At 52.2% G+C, this 26,601-nt stretch overlaps 1 protein-coding gene across 1 annotated transcript in view; it reads right to left on the bottom strand.

Annotated features, from left to right (window-relative positions):
* The window catches only part of KCNH6 (potassium voltage-gated channel subfamily H member 6), a 91,409-nt gene that overhangs the window by 9,534 nt on the left and 55,274 nt on the right, over window positions 1-26,601 (bottom strand). Inside the window, exons 5-11 of the mRNA XM_060256246.1 lie at window positions 24,561-24,986; window positions 23,250-23,649; window positions 12,824-13,023; window positions 9,248-9,500; window positions 8,395-8,588; window positions 2,247-2,346; window positions 541-828 (exon numbers count right to left, since the gene is read on the bottom strand). Of these exons, the coding sequence (XP_060112229.1) occupies window positions 541-828; window positions 2,247-2,346; window positions 8,395-8,588; window positions 9,248-9,500; window positions 12,824-13,023; window positions 23,250-23,649; window positions 24,561-24,986 (1,861 nt within the window). The remainder of the gene's footprint in view (window positions 1-540; window positions 829-2,246; window positions 2,347-8,394; window positions 8,589-9,247; window positions 9,501-12,823; window positions 13,024-23,249; window positions 23,650-24,560; window positions 24,987-26,601) is intronic.

Here is a 26,601-nt window from a genome sequence, read left to right as displayed (position 1 = left end):
GATGATGGGTCCATCTAAGACCAAAGGGAGCCTCCATATAAAGGCAGCAAACCTCTGAACAGGCAGCGGAGGGGTCAACATCAGGAGAAGGCCTCCGCCTCTCTGTCCTGTTTGTTGTCCACTGCTGGATATAGGATGCCAGACTAGATGGGCCCTCAGTGGTCGGCTTCAGCAGGGCCCTTCTTATGTGCTACAAAAATGCCTAAGGTTTGTTCTCTCTCCTTCAGCAAAATTCAACCTGAGCAAGTCCTGCCCTTGGAACTCCTTCCATTCGGGGGAATGGGGAATGCTACGGCCCAGGGAATTCCCAGGCTGTCTACTGGCAGAACATGGAGAAATGGACGCACCTCAGGCTTTGGAGCTGTCCTGTGGCTCTCCCAGGAGTGAGTTACTGGTGAACTCTTTGAGACAGACTGAAGCTTCTCTTGCAGGGACTCCACCTCCCATCTTGCCAGACTCCACCTCCCAAACCCAGACTCCTGAGCCAAACCAGGGGGTTTTATCAGACGGAACAAGGGTCCTCCTCTCTTCTCTCCTTACCTGCGTAAGAGTGGCTGTCATCAGTCACCAGCTGGCCGTCCTCCATACCACCGGGCACCAGGTTCACCACAGCTGAGGCGTAGTTGGCTTTTTCACTGGTGCCAAAGGATTCAGCCTTTGGCGGGCACAGCATTTTGGTTTCCTCTTCACTGGTCTGGGAGCAGGGGGTGGTCGTGCTGCACATGTCATCCCAGTGGTTCCTGCTGTGGGGGTCCTGCAGCTGCAGGAGCTCCGAATAGGCGTGGTACTGCTCCAGGTCCGAGATGCCTGTGTCCAGGCCAGGTGGGTCTGCAGTTGGAGGAGAGGAAGGTTATTGTGGGGAGGCAGGCAGATGTGCAGCTTCTTGCATGCTTCCTGAACACGCCTGCAGAATTTGAAAGCCCAGAAGGCTGGGCCAGAACCAACAGGCCGCAATTAAGTCAAAAGCGTTCTTGGTTAAACATTAGGAAGAAATTCCTGATAAAGGGTTTCCTCAGGAGGTGATAGGGCTCTCCTTCTTCGGAGGCTAGAGGGCCCTCTGACAGCAGTGCTGATTCAGGGAGGGCAGGAAGAGATGAGCCAAGGCTCGGTTCTCATGGGTCTTCCTTAGATGCCCAAGGTGATGCTGATGGCCACTTTGGGGTCAGGAAGGAATTTCCCTGCAGGCCAGACTGGCCCAGGGGTCCTGAAGGGTTTTTGCCTTCCTCTGGGCATAGAGCGGGGGGTGGGAGGCGTGAATTTCCTGCATTGTGCAGGGGGTTAGGCTAAGTGGTGCCAGGGGCACCTTTCAGCTCTGTGTTTTCTTGAGAAAGTGGTTTTTCTAAACTCCTTCTCTCCAGACCAGGTCATATTTTACAGGTGAGGAGCAGATGTGGAGAGCAGACCAGAGCTTTGCCAAATGCCGCAGACTGGTTCTTGCCTCCCATCGTGGCCACATCTCCAAATCAGCTACTAGGTCAAAATATGGATCGCATTCCAATGGGATTCTGCAGCTAAGTTGTGAGAACACTCCATTCTGTAGGGTGTTTACAACCACAACAGCCATGAATATATTGTGTCTTTCCAAATATGGCCAAACATCTCCTAGACAGGATGCCAGGTGAGAGGAGCCGCCTCAGCGCAATTTCTGGATCTCCTTTCACAAATCCAGGACCACTTAGCCCCAGCGGGTGGAGAGAAGGGATTCTTCAAATTCCCTCTGCAGTAAAGAGGATTCCTCTGTCAGCCTTTGTGCCATCTCACACAGAATCCTAGAGTTGGAAGGGACCTCCAGGGTCATCTAGTCCAACCCCCTGCACAATGCCCCCCGTGACCCCTGCACTCCATGCCCAGAAGATGGCAAAACCCTCCAGTCCTGGAGAAAACCTGCTGCCTGGCCCCAAAGTGGCATGTCGGAAAGGGCCACGTGAGGCTGGTGATGCTTACTGGCATAAGCCTTCCTGCCCACAAGGCTGGTACGTCTTGCTGGCATGAGAGGGGAGAAGCACACGGAAGGGGTTTGGAGGCAGGACTCTTAGTGAGCTCCAGGTGAGGTGAGGTGGAGCCACTGGGGAGGAAGAGGCCCCCTTCTTGGCCTGCCCTGTAAGCTCTCCCACAAAGTGTCCAGCCAAATGGGCCTCGGCTTTGTCCCACCATATCGTTTCTTATCTCCTACGGGACACAGATTGTCATGAGAGGGCAAACATCAACCAGCTGGAGCCCCTGTAATGTCCCAGGATGTGACTCACCAATTTTGTTCCCCTTGCAAGGGGAACGCTTGCGACGGCGTGCCCGGCGGTAGTTGCAGGTGTACTCCTCACTGAGTGGTGAGCGTGGAACGCTATCTGCCTGAAAGAGAGAAGAGAGCACCCTGGGTAGAGCATGCCAAGAATGGAAGGTTTGCTGCACTTCCCATGAGCCTTCCTTCTTGGTGGGACAGCCAAGACCTACGAGAAGCAGCTCTCCCCAGTTTTGATCTCCTGGCGGGGGGTGGGGGGGGAGCTTCTCTCCCCAGCTCCCAGTCTGGAGCCGAAGCAGGCCTCTTCTTATGCATGAGCATCACAACAGAACACACAAGAAAAGACCCGAACAACCAACAGCCAAAAAATGAAAGGAGCACACCACAGAGAATCGTTAGAAGAACCAGAGATGACGACTGAACGGAAGACTGTGAGTGTCCTCCCAACGGAGCTCAGACCCGAGGCCCAAGCAGCATACCTCAACCAGGCTACAGGCAATTTTGGAAGGACTGGCTCTGCCCTTGGGTGGGGAAAGACTGCCCCGCCCTAGGATCACCAAGAAGGGAGCTTCATGGAAAGCAAAATGAACCTTCCATTCTCTGGTAGTCTAGGGTAGGGCAGTCTAGATCTATAGGGCATAGAAGAGCAGTGTGCCCCGGGGGCGGCGTGTGTGACGGGTAAAGAAATAAAACCCTAGCTTGAAAAGCCCTTCTACCAAAGGCTGCGTCAGCAGAGGCTGCCTTGTCAATGCAGTTGTGTTTGCTGAAAGAGTGACGTGACCTCCAAGCGGCTGCTGTGCGACAGACTACTTCGAAGGAAGGGAAAGCTGAAGCGGCTGCTGCCCTCAGGGAGTGAGCTGTTATGCCCGAGGGAGGCTCTAGGCCCTGGCCAGAAAAATAACCCTCCGACTGACCTGCTGATGGCAGAGGCAGAAGCCCCCTTCCCCCAAAAGTCCTTCCTTCAGGACACAAAGGTAGAGTCCAGTCCAAGTAGAAGCTCAGCACTCTCAAAACATCTAAGCAATGGCTCTCCCTTTCCTGAGGAAAGAGGAATGAGGTGAGGACTAGTTCCTCTGACCTACGGGATAGAGGACTACTCTGTTGTTATGGAAAATGCAACACTGCTTATCCACAGACAGGGCCCGAAGCACTGAAACCCTCCTAGCAGACGTGACGCCTACCAGGAAGATGGTCTTAAAAGTGAGCCCCTTAGAAAAGCTGATAGCCATGGGCTCCAAAGGGCCAGAGAGAGAGAGTGATCCCAGGAGGGAGAGTGATGGGAGCATGGGGGGGAGGGGTCAAGAGGGTCGTACCTCTAAGAAATCTGCTGACATGCAGGTGGCAAGGGAAGCCCTGCCCTTCCTTGGCCTTTCTAGCAGCAGTAATGGCAGCTACCTCTGTCCTTTAAGAGCGCTGGTGCTTAAACCCTTATCCAAACCTGCTTGGAGGAAGGAGAAAAGATTACTCACCTGGAGCTCCACAAGCTTTCTCAGAACACCCAGACTGAAAAACTGCCAAGTATTGTAGTCGGCTCTATTGGCGGAACCCTTCCTAGAGGCCACTAAGGGGTCTATGACTTTGTCTGAATAACCATCTCCCTGAACTGTGACCGTTCAGCCTCCTGGCAGCTGCCCTCACCTCTGGGGCTGAGGATGAAGGAGGTCCTTCCTGAATGGGAGGGGCCCTGGCTCCTTGGAGGGTCCAAGAAGAGTGTGGCTAAAAGAGGGCTATCGGAACGGCTTCTGTTCTCAGGTCTACGATCCTCAGGACCACCCTTTGAATTAACTGAGCAGGAGGGAAGATGTAGAAGCTGATCTAACCGATCACAGTTTAGGCCGTCTTCTCCTATGGCCTGAGGACATTTCTTTCTGATGGCTGAGCTCTGATGTGAAAAGGTCCACTGATCTGGGGGAAGGTCTCCTTGTTCAGAGGCTTCCAGGTGAGCCAGCCTACCAAGGCATTAGGTATCCAGCTTGGAGGGACTGGAGATCGGTCTCCTCTCTGCCTCTGCATGGAGAGTGACTAATACGGGACTTGGCAGTCATGCTGTCCGTGGGCACAAGGACACCCTTCCTGACCAGTAAATCTTGGAAGGCTGAAAGACCCCAAGAATCTGATGCTCCTCCTCCTGGGAGCAGAGCCCCTGAGCCACCCTCCCTTGGAGTGGGCTGGCATCCATGAGCAGCAGTGTCCTGTTCGAGTCTGGATGGGTGCATCCACCACTGAATGCCCTGGAGGCGCGATCCTCGTGTGTCTTTTGTGGGCTGTCACATCCTGGAAGGGAAGAGGCAGCCTCCGGAGAGGGCGAGCGTGGACTCTTGCCCTCGTGTCCTGGCAGGAGACTAGCATCCCCCAAAGCCTCGCAAAAGCGCTGCATTGTTTTATCGTTACCAACTAGTTCAGTTTAGTTTATTTGATTTATATCCCGCCCTCCCCGCCAAAGCAGGCTTTGTTTCTGCCAACTGGCCTTGTAAGCCGCCCTGAGCCTGCTTTGGCAGGGAGGGCAGGGTATTAAATAAATAAATAAAAATGCTCTCCCACATCAGAGAGAGGATCTTTCCCCTCCATTCCTGGGATAAGAAGACTTGATCCTGACTCCTCCGGGGTCGGGAGGAGACCCCCAAAGTTGTATACAAGAGAGAGTTGTCTCCACATCTGCCACTCCCTGTGGGAATGAGGAGGACTTGACAAGGAAGTCATCAAAAAATGGAAGCACCCAAAGGTCCTGAGCTCCGAGAAGAACAAGGAGCACAATCCTGGGGCAGTCTTGGGCCCAAAGGCCTGGCTCTGGAAATGCCTCCTGCTGCAGGTGAAGCAGAGAAAACTCTGGTTAGCATCCCACACAGGTGTTCAAAAGCAGGCCTCTGAGAGAGCTACTGATGCCAGAAAACCCTTCTTTTAAATTGAGGGAAGTATAGATTTGAGGATTTCCATCTGGAACTCTATTTTCTTGAACCAGTGTTTCAGCCTTTTCAAGTTCAGAGTGGCCCTGAACAATGAACATTTAGTAGACCCCTGATGGCTTCCCGTTCTCTGGGACTGGTTCTATTGCTCCCATGTCCAACAGATGTTGCCTAGCCTGAAGCAGGAGAAGATGTTTCTTTGAGCATTGATTGGTTGGGACTTGGATGAATCTGTCCTGAGGGAAAGCATGCAGTTCCAGGGAGTAGCTGTGTGTGACTGTGTCTGGTACCCACTGGTTGGTAATCAATGACTTCCAACAATCTGCCCAAAATTGGAGGTGATCTGTGATGTTTGGTGGGACTGGCTGGCTGCCATGTGGAGTCACGTGGAGGAGCTTCTTCGCTTCTAAGGAGCTCTGGGTGGCCAGTCGGGGAAAGAGGAGCTAGGAGCCCTCGAAGGTTTGGACGGCCAACAGCTCTTGGGGGACTCAGAAGGTCAAAAACTGGTGTTTCTTATTTGGTTTACCTTCCCTCTTATGTGTGGCTAAGGCCTTCTTTCATCATTATCCTAGATCACGGAAGTGTCAAACTCATTTGTAACAATGGCTGGATCTGACATAAATGTCACTTTGTTAGGCTGGGCTATACATGTCATAAAATGTAACACACGGTACTGGAGATATAAGCTTTATAAATGAGATTTCAGATGCTGAATGGCAATAGCTGGCTTGATTGGATTAGATATGATATGCAGACAGGTAGCAGGCATCAAGATACCAGCTTTGGTAATGAGACAGGAAACCTAGGTCTCAATTCAGTCCAGGAGGATTCTGTCCGGGAGGATGCAAAAAATAAATCCCCCTGAAGGGGATGCTAGCCACTTGACCTTGGGGGGTAAGGTTAACTTCCCAGTTCTGCAGCCTCCTAGCTGAGACGCTGGATGCCATCGCTCTAGCTGGCAGCTGGATCGTGTCCAGGGATGCGACTGCAGAAAAGGCTGCAGTGAGAGCGATCTTCTTTCATTCATCTTTCAGGTGCTTGGGAATGTTGTTGTCCACTGCTGAAAGATCTGATGCCCAGGAGCAGACAACCCCTGGGAAACAGGGAGTTTGCAGCTGAAGAGGCCTCAAAGGGGGAGGGAGGGAGGCCATCCTACTCTGCTGGGATGACAGAGCGAGAGCACAGGCTGGCAACTGGGGCATCAACCACAGGAAGTTTAAAGGGATCTGCAGCCTCCAATACCAATGTCTAGAAGCGAGAGGTGACGGTTGGATGGTTGGTTTTGGTTCTCCCATTCAAAGACTGGTGGAAAAGGAATTCTGAGAGAGGGACAGCCTCCTTGGGGGAAAGCCCCAGCTGAGTCCAAAGGTCTAGGCGGGTCCTGTGGGATTTCCAGGACGCGAAGGACTTTAGGAAGAAGCTGAGGGAAGCCCTCCTGTGGAAAAGGTCTGGTCTGCCTGGTGGCTCTCACAGCTTTCCTCATCAGCGACTTCTCCCTCCTCTCTCAGGGAAGGAGAATCAGAATGATCAGACCCCTGGCCAATTCGAGGGCTTGGATCTCTGGAGAGGGAGGGAGGACCTGGATGGAGCTGCCTTTGCTTCTTAGGGCACGGGAGAGAATGAGGGATCCTGCTTCCCCTCCCCTCCCAGCCCCAGCCCTGGCAGCGGAGTGACCCAAACCCTGCGCAAGGGCCTGGTGGAATCCCAGAAGCCGAAAGGGAGACCTTAATCTCCCCTCTGCATCTCTCCTGGATCCAGGCCACGGAGGGGAGGCCACAGGCCAGGGGAGGGAGGGAGGGAGGGAGGGCCAACCCCTCCTGGGTGCATTCTCACAAAGGCCCACTCACCTGCCATTCTTGCCTTTTAAAAAACCCTATATAGAAATGGGGGGGGGGAGTTGGGGAGACCACCCCCCTGCTCACCTCCAAAGCTGATTTGCTGCCCCCCTTGAAATCAAAGGGATCATCCCAGAGGTGAGAAGGCCACACCCCAAGCCCCAATGGCCACGGAAGGAGAAGGCAGCTCCTGCCACAGCAGCCCCTGACACTCTGCGGGCCTCGCAGCCACCCCGAAGGCTGGAGCACCCGCAGCTGTTCCTGACCCCCAGGGGGGGGAGGGAGAGGAGGGGGGTTGCACTGGGGTGACCTATCCCCACTAGCAGCGCTGGTGGGTTGTCCGACCTCCTATCAGTTGGCTTCCTCTACTCCTAAGTAGGAGCCCTGCTCAGCTGCCCCCAGGCCGCACGGTTCAGTCTCGTTTATTTCACTTCTATCTCACTCCATTTCCTGCAAGCAGGACTCAAGGCGGCAGACAACATAGAACACCCATCAATACATAATAAAATACATCCTATAAAATTAAGCTTCAGTACCAGGAGTGGCCAAACTTGCTGAAGTTAAGAGCCACATAGAATAAAAGCCAGATGTCTGAGAGCTGCAAGGAAGGAAGAAAGGCAGGAAAATTGATGGGGAGGGAGAAGGGATGGAGAGGCGGAAAGAAAGCAACTGTAAATGCATTCTCCAAGCCACCAGCTGACTTGGCTTGGAGAAGTGATTTAAAGAGGCTCCGGAGCTGCAGTTTGCCCACCCCTGTTCAGTATTATTCACAGGCCCTGTGGAACTGAGCCCTCAAGGTCCCCAAGGCCCAGGTCTCCCTAGGAAGAGAGTCCCACCTGCCCCTGGTCCCAGACAGCCGGATGGTTTTGGGACCAGGGACCACCAGCAGGCTGGTACCAATTGAGCGTAATGCTCTCTGAGGGGCATACAGGAAGAGACGAGGGCTTTGAAGGCAAGGACCAACTGCAGCTCCAATCCCTGGCCCCAGAGTGCTCCAGAAAGGGGAATGGGGAGAGAGACAGAATTCAGAGAGAAAGGAGACAAACCAACAGAGACTGTTGGCTCAAGGGATCTCTGCGCTTGAAAAGGAGCTCAGCCAGTGAAATCTAAGCCCCCTGCAGGCAGGACCAAGGCTGGAAGCTGGGAAGAGACCAAAATGACCCCTGGCCCTGCCTGCCTCCACAGGTCTAGGCTGCTTCCTATGGTCACAGCAGTGGAGAGGACTCCACCTTAGTTCGACATGGTGGGAAAAGGTCACCTTCGGCGCCTCAGTCCCAACGAGAGGCCTTCAGCAGTGGCCTTCCTGTGTAGAGCAGTTTACAGCGCAAGGCAGAGGACTGCTGGCCTGCTCTCCTCCCACCTCTTCCTTTGGGGGCTCTGCCCGGCCCCTCCCCTCTCCCCCTGCTGGAGGGAGACTCACGTCTCTCAGGTTGAAAGTGATCTCCAGATTGCTCCAGAAGTTGTCTGAGAAGGCTGGGTACATATCCAAGACTTCCAGGAGGTCCTCCCGCTGGATCTTGTGCAGATCGCAATAGGTGAGGGCTCGCACATCCGCGTTGGACTTCCCAGGCCTGGCGTAGAGGCTGATGGGCTCTCCAAAGATGTCGTTTTTCCCTGCCCAAGAGGAGGAACCTTGTTAGATGATGACATCGGGAGGCAGCCCAGGCTCCCCCCCCCACAGGCTCAGGAGACCCTCCAAAGAGGCCTTCTGGCGGCAGCAGCAGGAGCGAGGCTGGGAGGAGCATCCACTGACGTGGGCAGGGCATCTTGGGAAGGTGGCCCCTCACTCGAGGAGGAGTCTCTGGGCACTTGCCGCCACCCCCCCTCCGGCCTGGCTTCCCGGCCCAGCTCTTCCAAGTCAAAAGGGCCCGGGAGGCAACAGCAGCTCCTCCCAACCTCCACAAGGAGCCGGTCCACAATGCCCTCTCCTCCTCCAGATGGAAACGGGAGGCTCCCCGCTGCCTGGCTTGGCTGCAGATTGCTGGAGAAGGGACCAGGAGGGGGTCCTTCCAGCAGGAGGCAGTGGGGCAACTGTTCTGCTTGAGGACAGTTTAGGGGGCCAGTCTCCAGGAGAAACCTGGGGATCCCCTGCAAGGACAGCGATCAGCTCCTCTGGAGAAAGTGGGTGCCTTGGAGCAGAGGGTGGGCTCTAGGGCACTGCACCCCACGGAGGTCCCTCTCCTCCCCAGGCTCCACCCCCCAACCTGCAGCTGGCACCCCTCCCCCCGCTCCCCTCCCACTCATGCCAAGGGCCTTCCCTGATCTCCCTTCACCTAGGATGGCCACCACAATGTCCTCCCGGAGGATCTCGATGGAGCCCCGCGAGATGAAGTAGAGGGTGGTGAGGACGTCTCCGTAGTGCACGAGGGTGTCCCCAGGGGGCGCATGGGTGGTCTTGAACTTCATGGCCAAGGCCCGCAGGCAGCCCTTGCTGGCTCCGCGGAAGGCCTTGCAGTTCTGGAGCAGTGTGCGGTTGAGGTGGAGGCAGATGTCCGCTTGCAGGCAGTCCGGGAAGCCTTTCAGCACCTGGGCGGGGGGAGAAGAGGGGAACCGTTCAGGCAGTCCATGTCCAGAGAGGATGGCTGTGACTTTCCACCTGTCATCACCTACGACAAACTCTTTGGACACGAGAAAATGCCACCGACACGTTTCCAAGTGGCTCTGCCAAGGCTTCCGTCGCTGTGCCCCCCTCCCCGACTGCCAGGTGGTGCCACCAGCGAGCCTCTTCAACGTCCAAGGCCGGCTGGGGCACCACCGTCCCTCGCCCAGCTGTTAGTCCAGTCATCCCACAGGGCTTCGGCCCAGCCCATTCCCTGAGGGAAGGCCGCCTGCCAGTCAGCCACCCGGACCGCTGAGCGGATGCCAGGGCCTGCGTGGCAACGGCTGGTCTCCTCCCAGGTCAGCTGCTCCTTCATTGCTCCCCAAATACCCAGGCAGTTCACTTACCCGGCTTTGGGAGAAGCAGGGTGGGGGGTTTCCTGCTTTGCAGCAGGGGCAGGAGTCAGCCGAAGAGGCTTCTTCCCACCACCTCTCTGAGCAGCCAGGAGGCACCCTTTGTGCCTCATCCCTCTCTGAGCCCTGCTGCTGCTGCAGCCGCTTCTGGCTCTTTCGGTCTGAAGGACACAGAAGCGAGTGCCAGGGTGTTCGAAGGCATTTCAGCACATCCTGACACACCAGCAAAAGGCAAAGGACACTGAAAGGGATGGGCAACCACCGTTCTCCTGACTTCAGACTTCAGTCTGGGTAAACTTTGTTTCCAGAGAGAATTCAAGGGGGATTATCTATCAAGAGCTGAGCTGGCCATCTCCCCCTCCTCAGTCACTTTGCCAAGAAGGGAAATGTTTCTCCGAAAGAGCCAAGAGGGTCTCCCGTCCTTCCAGGGACTGACACTGAAGGCCTCTTTCCCCTGCAAAGACAGCTTTGGGCTCTGCCATTGATTTCTTCAATCTCTTTTCCAGCAGACTAATTAAAATGGATTGAAGCTGATTTGAGCACCATCCAGCCCAGCTTTTGCTTAGCAGGCAGCCAGAGGGGAGGGACAAAAGAATCAATTGCAGAGGCTCTCTCTTGCCCTGAGAAGAACCTCATCAAACTCCCAAGGACAACCGCTGGGCTCCCACCTCCCTCCCCACTTGGCAACCTGCTTGGCCCAGTCCAAGAAGCTCCAGGCAGGGCTTCAACCGGCGGGCAGCAGCAGGGGGGCCTCGCTTAGATTCCACAGGCAGGGCTGCCTCCAGAGACACTTCCGGCCACCCCTCCTGTACCCAAAACGCCCAATGGCGCAACTGCACTGTCATGCCCAAGCCCCCTCACGCCATTGGAAAGGCTGACGGGAACAGTGTAAGGCCACATAGAATCATAGAGCTGGAAGGGACCTCCAGGGTCATCTAGTCCAACCCCTGCACACTGCAGGAAACTCACAAACACCTCCCCCTAAATTCACAGGATCTTCATCGCTGTCAGATGGCCATCTGGCCTCTGTTTAAAAACCTCCAAGGAAGGAGAGCCCACCACTTCCCGAAGAAGCCTGTTCCAATGAGGAATCACTCTTAACGGTCAGGAAGTTCTTCCCAATGTTGAGCCGGAAACTCTTTTGATTTAATTTCAACCCATTGGTTCTGGTCCTGCCTTCTGGGGCCACAGAAAACAATTCCACACCATCCTCTATACGACAGCCCTTCAAGTACTTGAAGATGGTGATCATATCACCTCTCAGCCGCCTCCTCTCCAGGCTAAACATCCCCAGCTCCTTCAACCTTTCCTCATAGGATTTGGTCTCCAGACCCCTCACCATCTTTGTTGCCCTCCTCTGGACCCATTCCAGCTTGTCTATATCCTTCTTAAAATGTGGTGCCCAAAACTGAACACAGGTGAGGTCTTACCAGAGCAGAGTAAAGCCATCACATCACGTGATCTGGACACTATACTTCTGTTGATACAGCCCAAAATTGCATTTGGCTTTTTAGCCACAGCATCACACTGTTGACTCATGTTCAGCGTATGATCCACTAAGACCCCTAGATTCTTTTCGCACATACTACTGCTAAGACAAGTCTCTCCCATCCTAAAACCATGCATTGGATTTTTCCTACTTAAATGCAGAACTTTACATTTATCCGTTAAAATTCATATTATTGGTTTTAGCCCAGTTTTCCAGCCTGTCAAGGTCATCCTGTATCCTGTCTCTGTCTTCTTCTGTGTTTGCAACCCCTCCCAATTTCGTATCATCGGCAAATTTAATAAGCAGTTTGAGCTTGCAGGTGTCTGTGATCACAGGGCTCTTGCTGCTCATCACCACTGCTGTAGAGTTTGGGGGGGGGGGGGGTTGCCATCTTCTGTGGGGCAAACCAGGGGTCACAGTATTTGTGAGTTTCCTGCATTGTGCAGGGGGTTGGACTAGATGGCCCCGGAGGTCCCTTTCAACTCTAGGATTCTATGATTCTATTTGATTGTCTCATTCAAACCAGGACAAGGGGTGTGGAAACTTATGCTTAATTGGACAGCATGATGGGAGGGGGAAAGAGGAGTAGAAGCTGTCATCTAGAGGATGGGGTGGAATTGTTTTCTGTGGCCCCAGAAGGCAGGACCAGAACCAGTGGGTTGAAATTGAATCAAAAGAGTTTCCAGCTCAACATTAGGAAGAACTTCTTGACAGAGCGTTTCCTCAGTGGAACAGGCTTCCTCCTTGGGAGGTGGTGGGCTCTCCTTCCTTGGAGGTTTTTCAACAGAGGCTAGATGGCCATCTGACAGCAATGAAGATCCTGTGAATTTAGGCGAAGGTGTTTGTGAGGCGAAGGTGTTTGTGCAGGGGGTTGGACTAGATTACCCTGGAGGCCCCTTCCAACTCTATGATTGTATCTTTTGGAAGAAGCAAATACCAACATTTCCTTGAAGGTTTCTGAGAAGAAGACCTTCAGTGGGCTGAGAGAGATCCTCTAATTCCCTGGGAGAAAGGGCTAGCACAGCCTACAGGCTAGAAAGGGAGAGGCCTCACTATGGCTGAATGCTATGGGCAGATCGCTGCTAGGCTACTGCACCTCATGGCTGGACCTGTGCACACAGTGACATCTTGTCAGGGCTTTTTTGGTGGGAAAAGCCCAGCAGGAACTCATTTGCATCTTAGGCCACACTCCTGATGCCAAGCCCGGTGGAACTGTGTTCCTGCTCAAAAGAAGCCCTGGTGATACTCAAGTGGAAGGCAAAGGCCCATAGCTGGGAGCTTTGCAGGGTGGGGCTGGAAGCCAAAAGCAGGGCAGTCTCTCTCTTTCTCCCCCCCCCCCAGGAAAGAGAACCCCAGGAAATCCCAGAGGGCGGGCAGGTGCTGCCGAGCCCCCTCAGGTTTGACTCACCGCATTCATGTCAATGCCGTTCGTGTAGGACCAGGCATGCTGGAAGTACTCTTCGAGGCGTTGGCGGAGTGGGTTGGGGATCTGGTGGAAGCGGATGAACTCCTTCACCCGGAGCATCTGGGTGTGGTAGCGGGCTGTGCCCGAATACAGGCGCTGGATGATGGCAGACACGTTGCCAAAGATGCTGGCGTACATCAGAGCTGTAACAGGAGGAGAGGGGTCAGCACGGAGGGCTCCAGGGACCAGTCTCCTGTAAGGAGGGCTTGGAGGGCTATACGTTGCCTCAGAGGGATCTGGAGGGGGTTGGTGAAGACCAGGGAAGGCAGAAGCTTTTTTCCCCAAAAGGCTCCTGAAGCTCAGTCCTGCTGGAATGTCTCTCTCTCTCCCCACAGGAAAGAGTGGCTCCTCAGATACCCCAGACTAAACACATGATGAGCATTTGTTTGGCTGAAGGAGGGGCCAAGACAGCAGAATATCTGGGGGACCAGCTGTCAGGTTCTCTGACAATGTTATATTTTTCATGTATTCACAAATCTGTCCAACAAGTGTTGTAGTGTCTGCTTTGCTTGTAACCATCTTTCTCCAAGCTTTGCAGGAGGGTGACTATCGCAGGGAGCTGATTAATCTGGTGGTTATGGCAATAACTTAGAACAGCAAAGGGGGGAAACGCAGTGTAACCTTGAAGACCCAGGGAAGATGTCTCACGTTTACACCAAAGCCTGGGAACTTTAACAGACACTGAGAGGAGCTTAACTTTTGTCCATGTTTTTTGTTCCTAAAATAATCACCATTGTTTGTATTCAAATCATTCTTGAACATATGAACATATGAAGCTGCCTTATACTGAATCAGACCCCCGGTCCATCAAAGTCAGTATTGTCTTCTCAGACTGGCAGCCGCTCTCCAGGGTCTCCAGCTGAGGTTTTTCACACCTCTTTGCCTGGACCCTTTTTAGTTGGAGATGCCAGGGATTGAACCTGGGACCTTCTGCTTCCCAAGCAGATGCTCTACCACTGAGCCACTGTCACTCCCCTTAGACATATGAACATATGAGGCTGCCTTATACTGAATCAGACCCCCGGTCCATCAAAGTCAGTATTGCCTACTCAGACTGGCAGCGGCTCTCCAGGGTCTCAAGCTGAGGTTTTTCACACCTACTTGCCTGGACTCTTTTCAGTTGGAGATGCCGGGGATTGAACCTGGGACCTTCTGCTTCCCAAGCAGATGCTCTACCACTGAGCCACCGTCCCTCCCCGTCCCTTCTTGGCAATGCCCTGATTTCCAATAAACTTTGACCATATTTATATATGCTTGGATACTTTGGGTCAGCAACTGGCAAAACCTTACACCAGCTTTATCTTCCATCCCATGCACAAGCACACACACACACACACACACACACACACACACACACACACACACACAGAAAAGTCTAAAGTGATAAATATTCCTGTCTCTTCCATTTCTTTTTCTCTAAAACTACAAGTCCCAGGATGCCAAAATTATTGTAACTTTCAGCATTGAGTGACAGGGCTCTGCTCCACCCCCACCCCAACAGACATGGCTAAAGACAGAAACTCTCTTATCTTTTCCATTTCTTTTTCTCTAAAGCTGCAGCTCTCAGGATGCCAAAATCAATGTCCAACACCGTTGTCTGTTCCGAGGACCCCAAGAGGGAAAGAAGGAAAGGCGGCAGAAAGGCTCCTTCCTGAGTGCCAAGGAAAGTTGCAAGGATCCCCTTGGCTGCCAGTAGGGGATGTGGGTTTGGGCTGCCAGATCCAGACTGGCAAATTTCCCCTGGAGATTTAGGGGTGGAGCCTGGGAGGACAGGGAGCACCATGCCATAGAGACCACCCTCCAAGGCATCTGTTTTCTCCAAGGGAACTGATCTCTGTAGACTGGTGAGGAGCTGCTCCCCCAGGCCTCACCTGGAGGCTGGCATCCCCAGTGCCAAGTAAATCCCCAAAGCTCTGAGAAAAAACCCGAAGCAGGAGCTGTTCTTTTAGTCTCTTCTGCCATTTCTCCATGGAAGTGAATGTCTGTCACGGAGGCTGATGGGGAAACGATGCTTGGAGGCACTGCTGTGGTGGCGGCAAAGCTGCCCTCCACCCGTGACATCCTGTGTGTGCCTGGCTGCCCCTCATAAGTCAGGAAGCTCTGCCTCCCCAGGGATTCTCCTTGGGAGATTTTCAAGGCTCCTCTTGGCTCTGGCTGACCGTCTTATGCGGATGGGTTGACATCAGGCCCTGAGCCAAGGCGGCCCGAGTGACACTGGCCAGGCCAGATCCTGGCCACAAGAGAGCAAAGACACAGAAGCGCGGCATGGGGGGGGGGATGAGCGGCCACTGCCCCTGCCCACACCACTTGCAGAAGCTGAAAGGGTTCCTTGCAGTGAATTATTAACAGAGATTTTGGGCAGAATCTTCCACCTGCTGAATTTCCTCTTCTGCATAATAGTAAAAGGAGCCACCTCCATCATTACAGATGCCCATAGTTACAGGCCACAGGCCTCCTTTTGCATTTTACTTCCAGATTGGCTTTGGTTTAAAGTAGGGCTGCAAATATCCAGGGAGGGCTGCAAGTCTCCTGGAACTTCAATGGATGTCAATTCCAAGCCTATAGCTATGGGGGCGGGGGATCGGGAGGCCCTGCCCCCTAACTTCCCAACAAGGCCCCCCACCCAGCAGAACAGGAAAGGAAGAGGAGGCTGAGGCAGGGCTTCATGCTCTTGTAGTCATCTTCAAAGCCAGCTGCAAATGCAGGAAGACTCGGCCCAGGGAGGCCGCCTCTTGTCCTCTCCTCCTGCTCGGTCAAGCCGGATGGGAGGGCAAGAGGTGGCAGGTCTTTGTACTCTTGCAGCCGGTTTTGAAGCTGGCTGTGAAAGTAGGAAGACCTGGCTTGCCGGCCCCACCTCTCTCTCCCTCCTGCTCAGCTGAGCAGTGGTGGGTCTTTGTGCTTCTTGCAACTGGCTTTAAAGCAGGAAGACCCAGCCTGGAAAGAAGCAGGAAGAAACCTAGGAAGCCCATGCCTCTCTGACAGTCAGAAAGCCAAGGAGGAGGGAGGCCTTCTTCCTGCTTCTGCAACCAACTTTGGCTGCAGAAGCAGGAAGAAACCTAGCAACTTGAGCCTGCACCTCTCCAACTGTTGGAGGGTTGTGGGGGGAGGTCTTCCTGCTTCTGCAGCCAATGGGAACAGGAAGAAGTGATTCAGCTGTGCTGGGGGAAGGAGCTGGGACAGAACTGCTAGCGAGGTGAGTGTGAATTTTGCCTTTCCTAAACTGCTGGGGAGTTTTAAGCTGTGTGAGGGTTCGTGTGAGCATTTGGTGCCCTCTGGAGAGGGGTTTCTGATGGCTTGTGTGTTATTGGCTGGTTTGTTTCTGAGAAAGGAGGGCCTGTTTGCCTGGGGGTGGTTGCTGGCCCCACCCTCTGGCTGTTGAGTCAGAGGCTCTGAGCCTTTATACTGCAAGGCTCTTCCTCACTGCTCTTGCCCTGGGGCTCTTAGCCTGGGCGTCAGGCCTGGAGATCTCATAGAAAAGTTAGTAAAGTTTGCATTGTTGTGCTTACTCCAATTGCGGAGTGAAGATGAATGCCCATGGACCATTTCCAGTGACCTGCAGGGAGTGTGCCATGTTTGTCTTCTTCTCTGAGGACAAGACAGACTACGTTTGTCGAAAGTATAAGTTAATAGGGCTCTTAGAGGAGATGGTTCAGAACCCGGAGGAAAGAATTTTGGAATGTATTAACAGCAGTATAGGGTCCAGATCACGCAGGGCTGCTGCCAGAGTTCCTGGTGCCCTAGACCCTGCCAATGCCCTGGGCAGACCTGGGAAGGCAAGGCCAGGACAGGGCAGGGCATGCTCTCCTCCAAGCCCACCCACCTTCCTTTGCAAGGAAGGTGGCATCAGAGGAGAATTGCATGCCAACGCACTGCCCTGCCACTCTCAGCTTCCCAGGTCTGTGCAGTCCCAGGAAACCAAGAGTAGTGGGGAGGGAGCACCTGGCGGCGCCCCTGTAGGCCAGTTGGTGCCCTAGGTGGCTGTCTACCTGGCCTACTCCCACACGCCGGCTCTGAGATCACATGAAGTGATGGTATCTACTCAGGAGTATCGTGTTCAGTTTTGGGCACCACATTTTAAGGGGGATATAGACAAGCTGGAACGGGTCCAGAGGAGGGTGACGAAGATGGTGAGGGGTCTGGAGACCAAGCCCTATGAGGAAAGGTTGAAGGTGCTGAGGATGTTTAGCCTGCAGAGGAGGCGGCTGAGAGGTGATATGATCACCATGTTCAAGTCCTTGAAGGGCTGTCATCTAGAGGATGAGGGGTCTGGAGACCAAGTCCTATGAGGAAAGGTTGAAGGAGCTGGGGATGTTTAGCCTGGAGAGGAGGCGGCTGAGAGGTGATATGATCACCATCTTCAAGTCCTTGAAGGGCTGTCATCTAGAGGATGAGGGGTCTGGAGACCAAGTCCTATGAGGAAAGGTTGAAGGAGCTGGGGATGTTTAGCCTGGAGAGAGGTGGCTGAGAGGTAATATGATCACCATCTTCAAGTCCTTGAAGGGCTGTCATCTAGAGGATGAGGGGTCTGGAGACCAAGTCCTATGAGGAAAGGTTGAAGGAGCTGGGGATGTTTAGCCTGGAGAGGAGGCGGCTGAGAGGTGATATGATCACCATCTTCAAGTCCTTGAAGGGCTGTCATCTAGAGGATGAGGGGTCTGGAGACCAAGTCCTATGAGGAAAGGTTGAAGGAGCTAGGGATGTTTAGCCTGCAGAGGAGGTGGCTGAGAGGTGATATGATCACCATGTTCAAGTACCTGAAGGGCTGTCGTATAGAGGATGGTGCAGAATTGTTCTCTGGTGCCCCAGAAGATTGTACCAGAACCAACAGGTTGAAATTAAATCGAAAGAGTTTTTGGCTCAGCATTAGGAAGAACTTCCTGATAGAGCAGTAACTCAGTGGAACAGGCTTAGAATAATAGAATCATAGAGTTGGAAGGGACCTTCAGGGTCATCTAGTCCAACCCCTTGCACAATGCAGGAAACTCACAAATACCTTCCTCGGGAGATGGTGGGCTCTCCTTCCTTATAGGTTTTTAAACAGAGGCAGATGGACATCTGACAGCAATGCTGATCCTGTGAACGTAGGGGAAAGAACTTATGAATTTCCTGTATTGTGCAGGGGGTTGGTGTCAAGCACGCTCATTTCTGTAATGTATTTTTCCTAGAAAAAGAGCAGGTCACCAACTCTTTATTGCTCACCCTTTATTTACAGCCAGTGGGCAAGTAATAAATCCATCTCACCCTAGGATGTCTATGCTACAGCCTGGCTGGTATTACCTTCAAGTTGCCTCTCCCACAGTTTCACACAGACAACCCTTATCTCCTCCCAGACTAGTGTGAGAATGTTTGATGTTTCTAACAGCCTAAAATTCCTTAGTAATAAAATAGATAGCGGTTTAGTAACCTTTGAACTCGTGACTCAAGTATGGTAACCTTTGGTGATAACCTATATAGCAACTGTGTAACTGTGTGTACGTCATTACTCCCAAGGCTTGTGTTCTTGGTACAGCTCCTGAGTTTCTAACAATAAAACTACTTTCATTTAAACAAAGAACTGGTTATTGAGAAATATTGGCGCTTAACATTTTGGGAGTAATCCCACTTGGGGACATAACCGAATTGGAAACTTTCTACCACAATGGCGGAGAAAGCTCCAGATAACAGAGAAGCCCCCGACAACCCAGACCGACCGATTGGCAATGATCAAGGACCTGACACAGCCCCGAGACAACCTCCGTGGCACGTAATCGACGCAAGGAGGCCGGCAGGGCGAGGGTCATCGCTGCACATACAGCGACTGTTCATAACCCCGACGGATTGGGGCCCCAGAAGGTCCACTAGCCTGATGGATGAAGCACCCACTCGGAGAGAGGTGCTCTTAGTGCTACCCCCCCCCCTGCACACACGGATGGGGGACAACAGCAACCAAGGCACCTCTGAAGCGAGTGGAGGGGATGGTTGAGAAGAACGAGGTCCCGATACTATCCCAGACAAGGAGGAGGAGGAAAAGCAAAACCCCGACACGCGGGACTTCCTCCAAATGATGAGGCTGGAGATGGCAGAAATAGGCAGAGGTCTCAGAGAAGAAATGCAGCCAAACAACGCCTTTATGACCCAAGAAGTAAGAAGGCAGCTAGACCGGGCGCTGCAACCTCCAGCGCCGAGACGGGGGCAACCACAACAACCCCCTTCACCACAACTGCAACAACAGCAACCTCAGCCGCCACTGCCGAGGGATTACGGCCAGGGTCACGAGCTGGATGCCACCTTTGACGGGGACCCTGAGGAGGTGGAGTATTATATTCGATTGGGGGCACACCTTCCCTGACGAGTTCAGCCAAGTGGATTACTTAGGCTCCAAACTAAAGAGGGCTGCCAAGAGATGGTACGTGAGTCTGTACGGAACCCGGAGCCCTGAACTAGACATGGCGGCAGCATTCCTGCGAGCGCTACTAACACAATGCGAAGGCCGCCTGCAAGAGACCAGAGCGCTGACGACCCTGAGAGACCTACAACAGGAATCTAAAGCAGTAAGAGAGTTTCGGACCAACGTGACTAAAGTACGAGGATGGAACGAGCAGATGAAGATCGAGCAGTTCCAGAGGGGAATGCCAGCATACTGGATCAAGCCCTCCAACAGGCTCGCCCTACCTCACTGGTAGGGTGGGTGCAACTTGCAGGAGAAGTGGAAACCAACATGAAGAGAGTGGCTCTCCAGCGTCAACAGCAAGGAGGTAAGGGGGCACACGAGTCTCGGCCAGGGGCAAAGCAGAAGGGCGGAAAGCTGGCCAATCCAGGGGGACAACTAAACCAACCACCCCCAGATGCTGCTTTCGGTGTGGTGACCCCAACCACATGGCGGCAAACTGCCCCGAGCGGCCTCAACCCCTCCACCCCACCCGGAAGACCAGTGCACCCAAAGCGAAGAAGGCAGAGGGACGAGCGAAAGAACCAGCAAAGGGCAGCTCGGCGGCCGCAACCCCACAAGAAGAGGAGATCATCGCCATCGACGAACTGGGAGAAGATGCCTGGGAAGACAAGCCAGCAGGAAACGAGAGCGACCTGCACTGAGAGGTGCCGAGCAGCAGGTTGTGGAACTAATGGTGCCACTGAGGGTGAGAATTACGAGGACTTTGTTTTTCACCCCACTGACTTTACTGAACCCTAGACTTAAGAGGTTTATATACGCTAGAGCACTACTAGATTCTGGGTGCACCAGAGACATAATAACACCCAAACTCGTGGAGACTCTCGGACTCCCTACGAGTCCTCTGCAGCATCCCATACAATTTGAACAGATGGATGGGACAGTAATGAAGGGGGAACCCTGCATGGAACAAACCCAACGGGTGCCAGTGGGGACAGAAGACCACTGGGACATAGAGATTTTTTTATCATGGCCCCTTCATCGTCATTTGACATTGTCCTGGGAATGGGATGGTTGGCTAAACATGAGCCTAAGATAAAGTGGGGGGACCAAATCATAGACTTTAGAGACGGGGGGTGTGAGCCTCACAAATGGGCAGCTGCATTGAGGTCTTCACTGAGACGGGAGTTCCAGTCTCCCATCAGTTCATCTAATGAAGCGCCGGAAGGTTTTGGAACCTGCACAGCATTCTGGAACCCAACTGGATCCTTTGTCCTCACAGGCAAGCATAAATTAGCTTCCTGCCTAGACAGGGAGGAGTGGGAATGTCCAGCCGGACGGACCTTCAAGATCAAGTGGTCCAACAATGGCATTTCTGAGATTTCAGGTTTTCACGGCTGGTAACATCATTAGGGTTTGTAGAATCTTTCGGGCTCAAGTGCCGTGTTCTACTGGAGAAAGTTTTCCTTCCAGACGTTTCGTTCTCAGCTGCGGAGAACATCCTCAGTGGCGTTGCAGCCGAAGCAGGCGCTCTGACCTTCTTGGCTGCTGTGCATCCACTCAATGGATGACAAACCCTAATGGCATTTCTTCTTTTGAAGTCAGATCCACATCCATCCCCTGCCAAAGATCCACATCCATCCCCTGCCAAAGATCCAGGGTGTGGCCTGCTTGGGGCGTGGGGCCTGAGTTCCAGTGCTGCCCTGGAAGACAGCAGGTCTGAGCCCTGTGCAGAGATGGCACACCCATTATTGTGAACATTGATTAATAGAAGAGACTGGATTTATACCCTGCTCTTCACTACCTGAAGGAGTCTCAGAGCAGCTTCCAATCTCCTTTCCCTTCCCCTCTCCACAACAGACAGCCTGTGAAGTAGGTGGGGCTGAGAGAGCTCTCCCATAACTGCTCTTGAGCAGAACAGCTCTGAGAGAACTTGTGGCTGACCCAAGGCAATTCCTGCAGCTGCAAGTGGAGGAGTGGGGAATCAAGCCCAGTTCTCCCAGATAAAAGTCTGTGCACTTAACCACTAACCAAACTGGCTCTCTACTCACTTAACCACTACACCAAACTGGGAACTCCAAGGCCCACCCAGCCACTGCCTCCAACAGGTGCAGAGGGCTAACCACTGGTGCACTAGGTGGTCAGTACCCCAGGCAGATAGCCAAACTCTCCTCAGTGCCCCACACCAGGCCAACACAACCAGCCCCGGTGATCTTTGGGATGGGGAGTGGCTTGAAGGAGAAAACCTCCCAGATGATCAGCGCCACTCCTCCCCCTCCCCCTCCCTCTCCCCTTCCCCCAGGACTGATGAAGGACCAAGAAACCTAATGGGGCAAGTTCTTTCAAGGCAAGAATTTCACCCTCTCTGGCCCAGGTCTCAGTCATGCAAGTCAAGTCCATATTCTGAGCTGCAAGATAATCCTGCGGCATCCTGGTCTTGTTATTTATGAACCTGGCATTCACAATTTCATTGTCAAAAGGGAGTCTACACTCCGTGCCTTCACACCAGCGTTTTGTGGAATGGGACAAAGGTTGGAAAGGGACTGAGCATGCTCATATCTCCAGCCCTTTCCATACCATGACCTTCTTCCACTGCCATACCTCCCTCTGCCCTTGATAACTAGGATCCCCAGCCCAAGGCTACCACCTGAGTTGATCTTCTCCAGATCCATCCCCCCCTTTCATGCCTTCCTACCACCACTGCCCAGAGTACAACAGAAATTAACTCAACAAATTATACTACTAATTACAATCACACACTTAACATTTTTCCCACTTTAATCAGATAACAATTCAAACAACCCAAAATCACATTTGCCTTTTTAGCTACTGCAACACATTGCTGACTCATGTTCAGTGTATGGTCCACTAAGACCCCTAGATTCTTTACACACATACTACTTCCAAGACAAGTCTCCCCCAATCTATAATGATGAATTGGATTTTTCCTACCTAAATGCAGAACTTTACATTTATCCCTGTTAAAATTCATTTTATTGGTTTTAGCCCAGTTTTCCAGTCTGTTAAGATCATCCTGTATCCTGTTTCTGTCTTCTACTGTATTTACAACCTCTCCCAATTTAGTATCATCTGCAAATTTAACAAGCATTCTCTCTATTACTTCATCCAAATAACTGATAAAGATGTTGAACAAAAGAGGTCCCAGGACAGATCCTTGAGGCACTCCACTTGTCACTCCTCTCCAAGAGGATGAGGAACCATTCACAAGCACTCCTTGGGTGCAATCTGTCAACCAGTTACAGACCCACCTAACAGTAACAGGATCCAAACCACATTATACCAACTTGTCAACAAGAACAGTATGTGGAACCTTATCAAAAACCTTACTGAAATCAAGAAAAACGATGTCTACAGCATTCCCCTTTCAACAAGGTAGCCTCTTTCTCAAAAAAAGAGAGATAAAGTTAGTCTGACATGACTTGTTCTTAGAAACCCATGCTGGCTCTTAGTAATCACAGCCATCTTTTCTAAATGTTCAAAGACTGATTATTTCATTATTCGTTCTAAAACTTGCCCAGGTTTCTGACAGATCAGAAGTTACTTGGATTCTCCTTTTCCCCCTTCTTGAAGATGGGTACAACATTTGCCCGCCTCCAATCTTCCAGCACCTCTCCTGTTCTCCATGAATTCTCAAAAATAATGGCCAGAGGCTCAGAAATTATACCCACAAGTTCTTATAGTATCCTTGGATGCAGTTCATCTGGCCCCAAGGATTTAGTTTCATTTAAAGAAACTAGGTGTTGATGTACTACCCCTATACCCATCCTAGGCTGCAACTCCCTTCCCTCATCATGTGTTCTGTTTTTGCCAGGTTGAGCACTCTGGCATCCATACAATAATGGCAGCTTTGGGGGGCTGCCAGGAAACCCTGGACCCACGAAACCCAGGACCGCTGGGAGATATGCGAAAGGAGAAAGAAGAACTCATCACTGTTTAGAAGGAAAGGGGCCCGGGACAGCCAATGGAGACCAAAGCACTCACAGCCAATCAGCATGACGCAGATGGAGAAGATCTTCTCAGAGTTGGTATTGGGTGAAACGTTGCCAAAGCCCACGCTGGTGAGGCTACTGAAGGTGAAGTAGAGGGCTGTCACATACTTATCCTTGATGGAGGGACCAGAGGAGACGTCACTGTCATTGTAGCGCTTGCCAATCTGGTCACCCAGGTTGTCCAGCCACCCAATCTTGTGTTCCATGTACGGCCGTTCCACGTTGCCAATGGCATACCAGATGCAGGCCAACCAATGGGCAATGAGGGCGAAAGTGCACATCAGTAAGAAGAGCACAGCAGCCCCGTATTCAGAATAGCGGTCCAGTTTGCGGGCGACCCTCACCAAGCGCAGCAGTCGAGCCGTCTTCAGCAGCCCTATCAAAGTGGTTGTCTGGAGAAGAGAAGAAGCAACAGGTAGAAATGGTGTGGAAAGCAAGTTGGGCAGGCAGCTGCCAGGCAATGCCCTATTGTGGGTCTCCTGGAGTCTTTCTAAATGGCAAGAATTCTGCCTGCATTTCAGCAGCATGAAAATGCCATGCAGGAAGTTTTGCTTCAGGGAGAAGAGGCATCAACTGAAGCAGGGAAAAGGGACATCAGTTACTATTCCAACATGGTTTCATTTCCCCATTTCTCAAGAGTTCTACATGATTTTACAACACATATTATACTACTTCTTGAGGCAACATTTCTTCTGACATCCTGGGTAATGTTACATATGGGTGAAGCCCATCAAAAACTTTCCCTTGGATACATATACATTCTCAAAATTAGGGGCCAAATTTCTATAGAATGGTGTTTTCTGGCAAATTTTGTCTTTCAGCTGTCAGAATTTCCCACAGTATCTATGAGCTTTGCTTGTTGTCTCAAGAGTCCTCAGCACACATGCAAGATCCACTATTAGTACAAGGCAATCCCCAAAGGTTTCTGGGTGGGCTTTGGGATGGTAGAGACTATGATGAAAGCCAAGACCATAGCAGTCTTCTCCTGTTAATAACATCCCTTGCAAGGAGCTGGCGCCTACAGTTTTTGGAAGCAAGGCACATAGATACTGCAGGGATTTCTAGAACATCCTCCTCCCACATTTTCTAGGAAGCCTCCCAAAGAGCCACAGTGGGGGGAGGTGTAAGATGCATCAAATCTTGCCTCCTGACAACTGACTGCTCAGAAGATCAGTATGGGTCATGTCTTTCAAACTTTTCTTTACCACCAATGCAAATACTACAAAGCTCCTGCTAACAGGATCCGACAAGCACTTCCTTTCCTCAGGATCTCCTAAGCTGCTGTTCCCAACATTCATCTCACCTCATCTGATCCAGTGTGGAAGATGAGCAAGTCAAATGGAATGGCAGCCACCATGTCAATGAGAAACCAGCCCTTGAAGTAATGGATGGCGATCTTGGCTGGGTGGCTGACTACCTCATCGTTGACATTGACGTAGGTAGTGCGGAAGTTGATGATGATGTCAACAATGAACATGATGTCTACAATGAGGTCAATGATGTTGAGTGGATCACATGAGTAACTGCAGTCCAAGCGCTTTTCCTCCTGTTCTTCGTTGAGCAGGAAAGCAGCTGAGTATGGTGTAAAGACAGCCGTGTAGATGACTAACAGTAAGATCAACCAGTCCCAAACCGCCTTGAAGGGACTGTAGTGCAAGATGGTCCATCGGTGGATGCGTGGAGCCTGCAGCTTGTATTCTGGGAGGACGTCAGCACTCAAGGACAGGACCTGTCAGAGAGAGACAGACAGACAGCATCTCATGACCACCGGTCATTCGAGGACCCTGCAGCCACAGAAGGTAAATCAGGCAGCGGGCATTCCAACTAACATCAATTTCTCATCCTGGGCTTTCACCCAAATCAATTTGTGAGTATCCCGTTCCAGAGCAACTAGTAAGCCATCTTCAGCGCAAAACAATTTCAGTCTCAGCTTGAAGGCACAGAGCCATGCTCTTGCTTCCAGAGATATTTGTACAAATTCCACACCAAATACAGCATTTGACACACAACAAGGGGATATTCAGTATTTATCTTAGAAATTGGGCCAGAGGTTGATCAATATTATCAGAGATAGCTTTGGTCCAAGTAGCAGAGCCAGATTAACAAATTTTGAGTTCCTGATCTAAGTACCCTCTGGGGAACATGTGGGGAGAGACAGTCCCTAAGGTAAACAGGTCCCCGGCTACATAGGGCTTTAAAGAGAATAACCAGCACCTTGTAGAGAATCTGGTATGCCACAGGCAGCCAATGCAGCGCCCGCAGCCTAGGCTGTATGTGCTCCTGCATGGAGAGCCCCAACAGCAGTCTGGCTGTTGCATTCTGCACTAGCTGCAGTCTCCGGATTCATGGCAAGGGCAGCCCCATGTAGAGGGCGTTACAGTAGTCCATAACTCCAAGCATTACAGTAGTCCATTCTCAAGGTGACCACAGCAGGGATCGCAGTTGCCAAGTCACCGCACTCAGTGAAGGGAACCAACTGTCTCACTCTCCTAAGGTGGTAAAAGGCAGATTTGGTAAAGGAACAGCCACTGCCAGAAGAATGAGGGAGCTGCCAGGCTCTTGCCACCAAGTAGCCAGACAACCAAGGTCCTGGGGGTGGGGTGGGGGGTGCTGCTTGCTGCTCTTGTCATCAGTATAATAGATAACCCCCAATGAAATTGGCCCAATCCAGCTTTCCCACTGGCTGTGGTGTGCAGTTAGCAACTGGCCCATCAACCGCTACTCAAGAGAACTTGCTTGCCATAAAAGGAAGTCCTTCTTCACCCAAAGGGTGATTAACATGTGGAATTCACTGCCACAGGAGGTGGTGGCGGCTACAGCATAGCCAGCTTCAAGAGGGGATTGGATAAAAATATGGAGCAGAGGTCCATCAGTGGCTATTAGCCGCAATATGTGTGTGTGTGTATATATACACATACACACACACACACACATATATTGGCCACTGTGTGACACAGAGTGTTGGACTGGATGGGCCATTGGCCTGATCCAACAGGGCTTCTCTTATGTTCTTATTGGCTGAGCCCACTCCTCTATCTTGCCCACTGCTACCTACCCACTCTCTCTGGCATTTGGAAGAGAAAGTAAGCAGGGGCAGCAGGGAGACAGTGAACATGCAAGGAATGAAGGTGGTAATGTGACTAGGCAGTAAAACCTGGCCCCACTGGGAATGTTTCCTCAGAAGCTAAGGTGGCCGCCTCTTTCCTGTCACTTCCTCTCTCCCTCCTCCCCTCAGCCTTGCCCCAGGACAGATGAAGATTGGGCCACTGGGGAAGCTGCTAGCCAGAGGCTGCTAGGCAACCAAAGTTGCTTCTGTCAGTAAAGGGTGGGACTTCACCTGAATA

This window comes from Heteronotia binoei, chromosome 15, assembly GCF_032191835.1.
Source record: "Heteronotia binoei isolate CCM8104 ecotype False Entrance Well chromosome 15, APGP_CSIRO_Hbin_v1, whole genome shotgun sequence".
NCBI lineage: Eukaryota > Metazoa > Chordata > Lepidosauria > Squamata > Gekkonidae > Heteronotia > Heteronotia binoei.
Note: the sequence above shows the minus strand (reverse complement) of the source record. Positions and strands in the feature narration are given on the sequence as shown.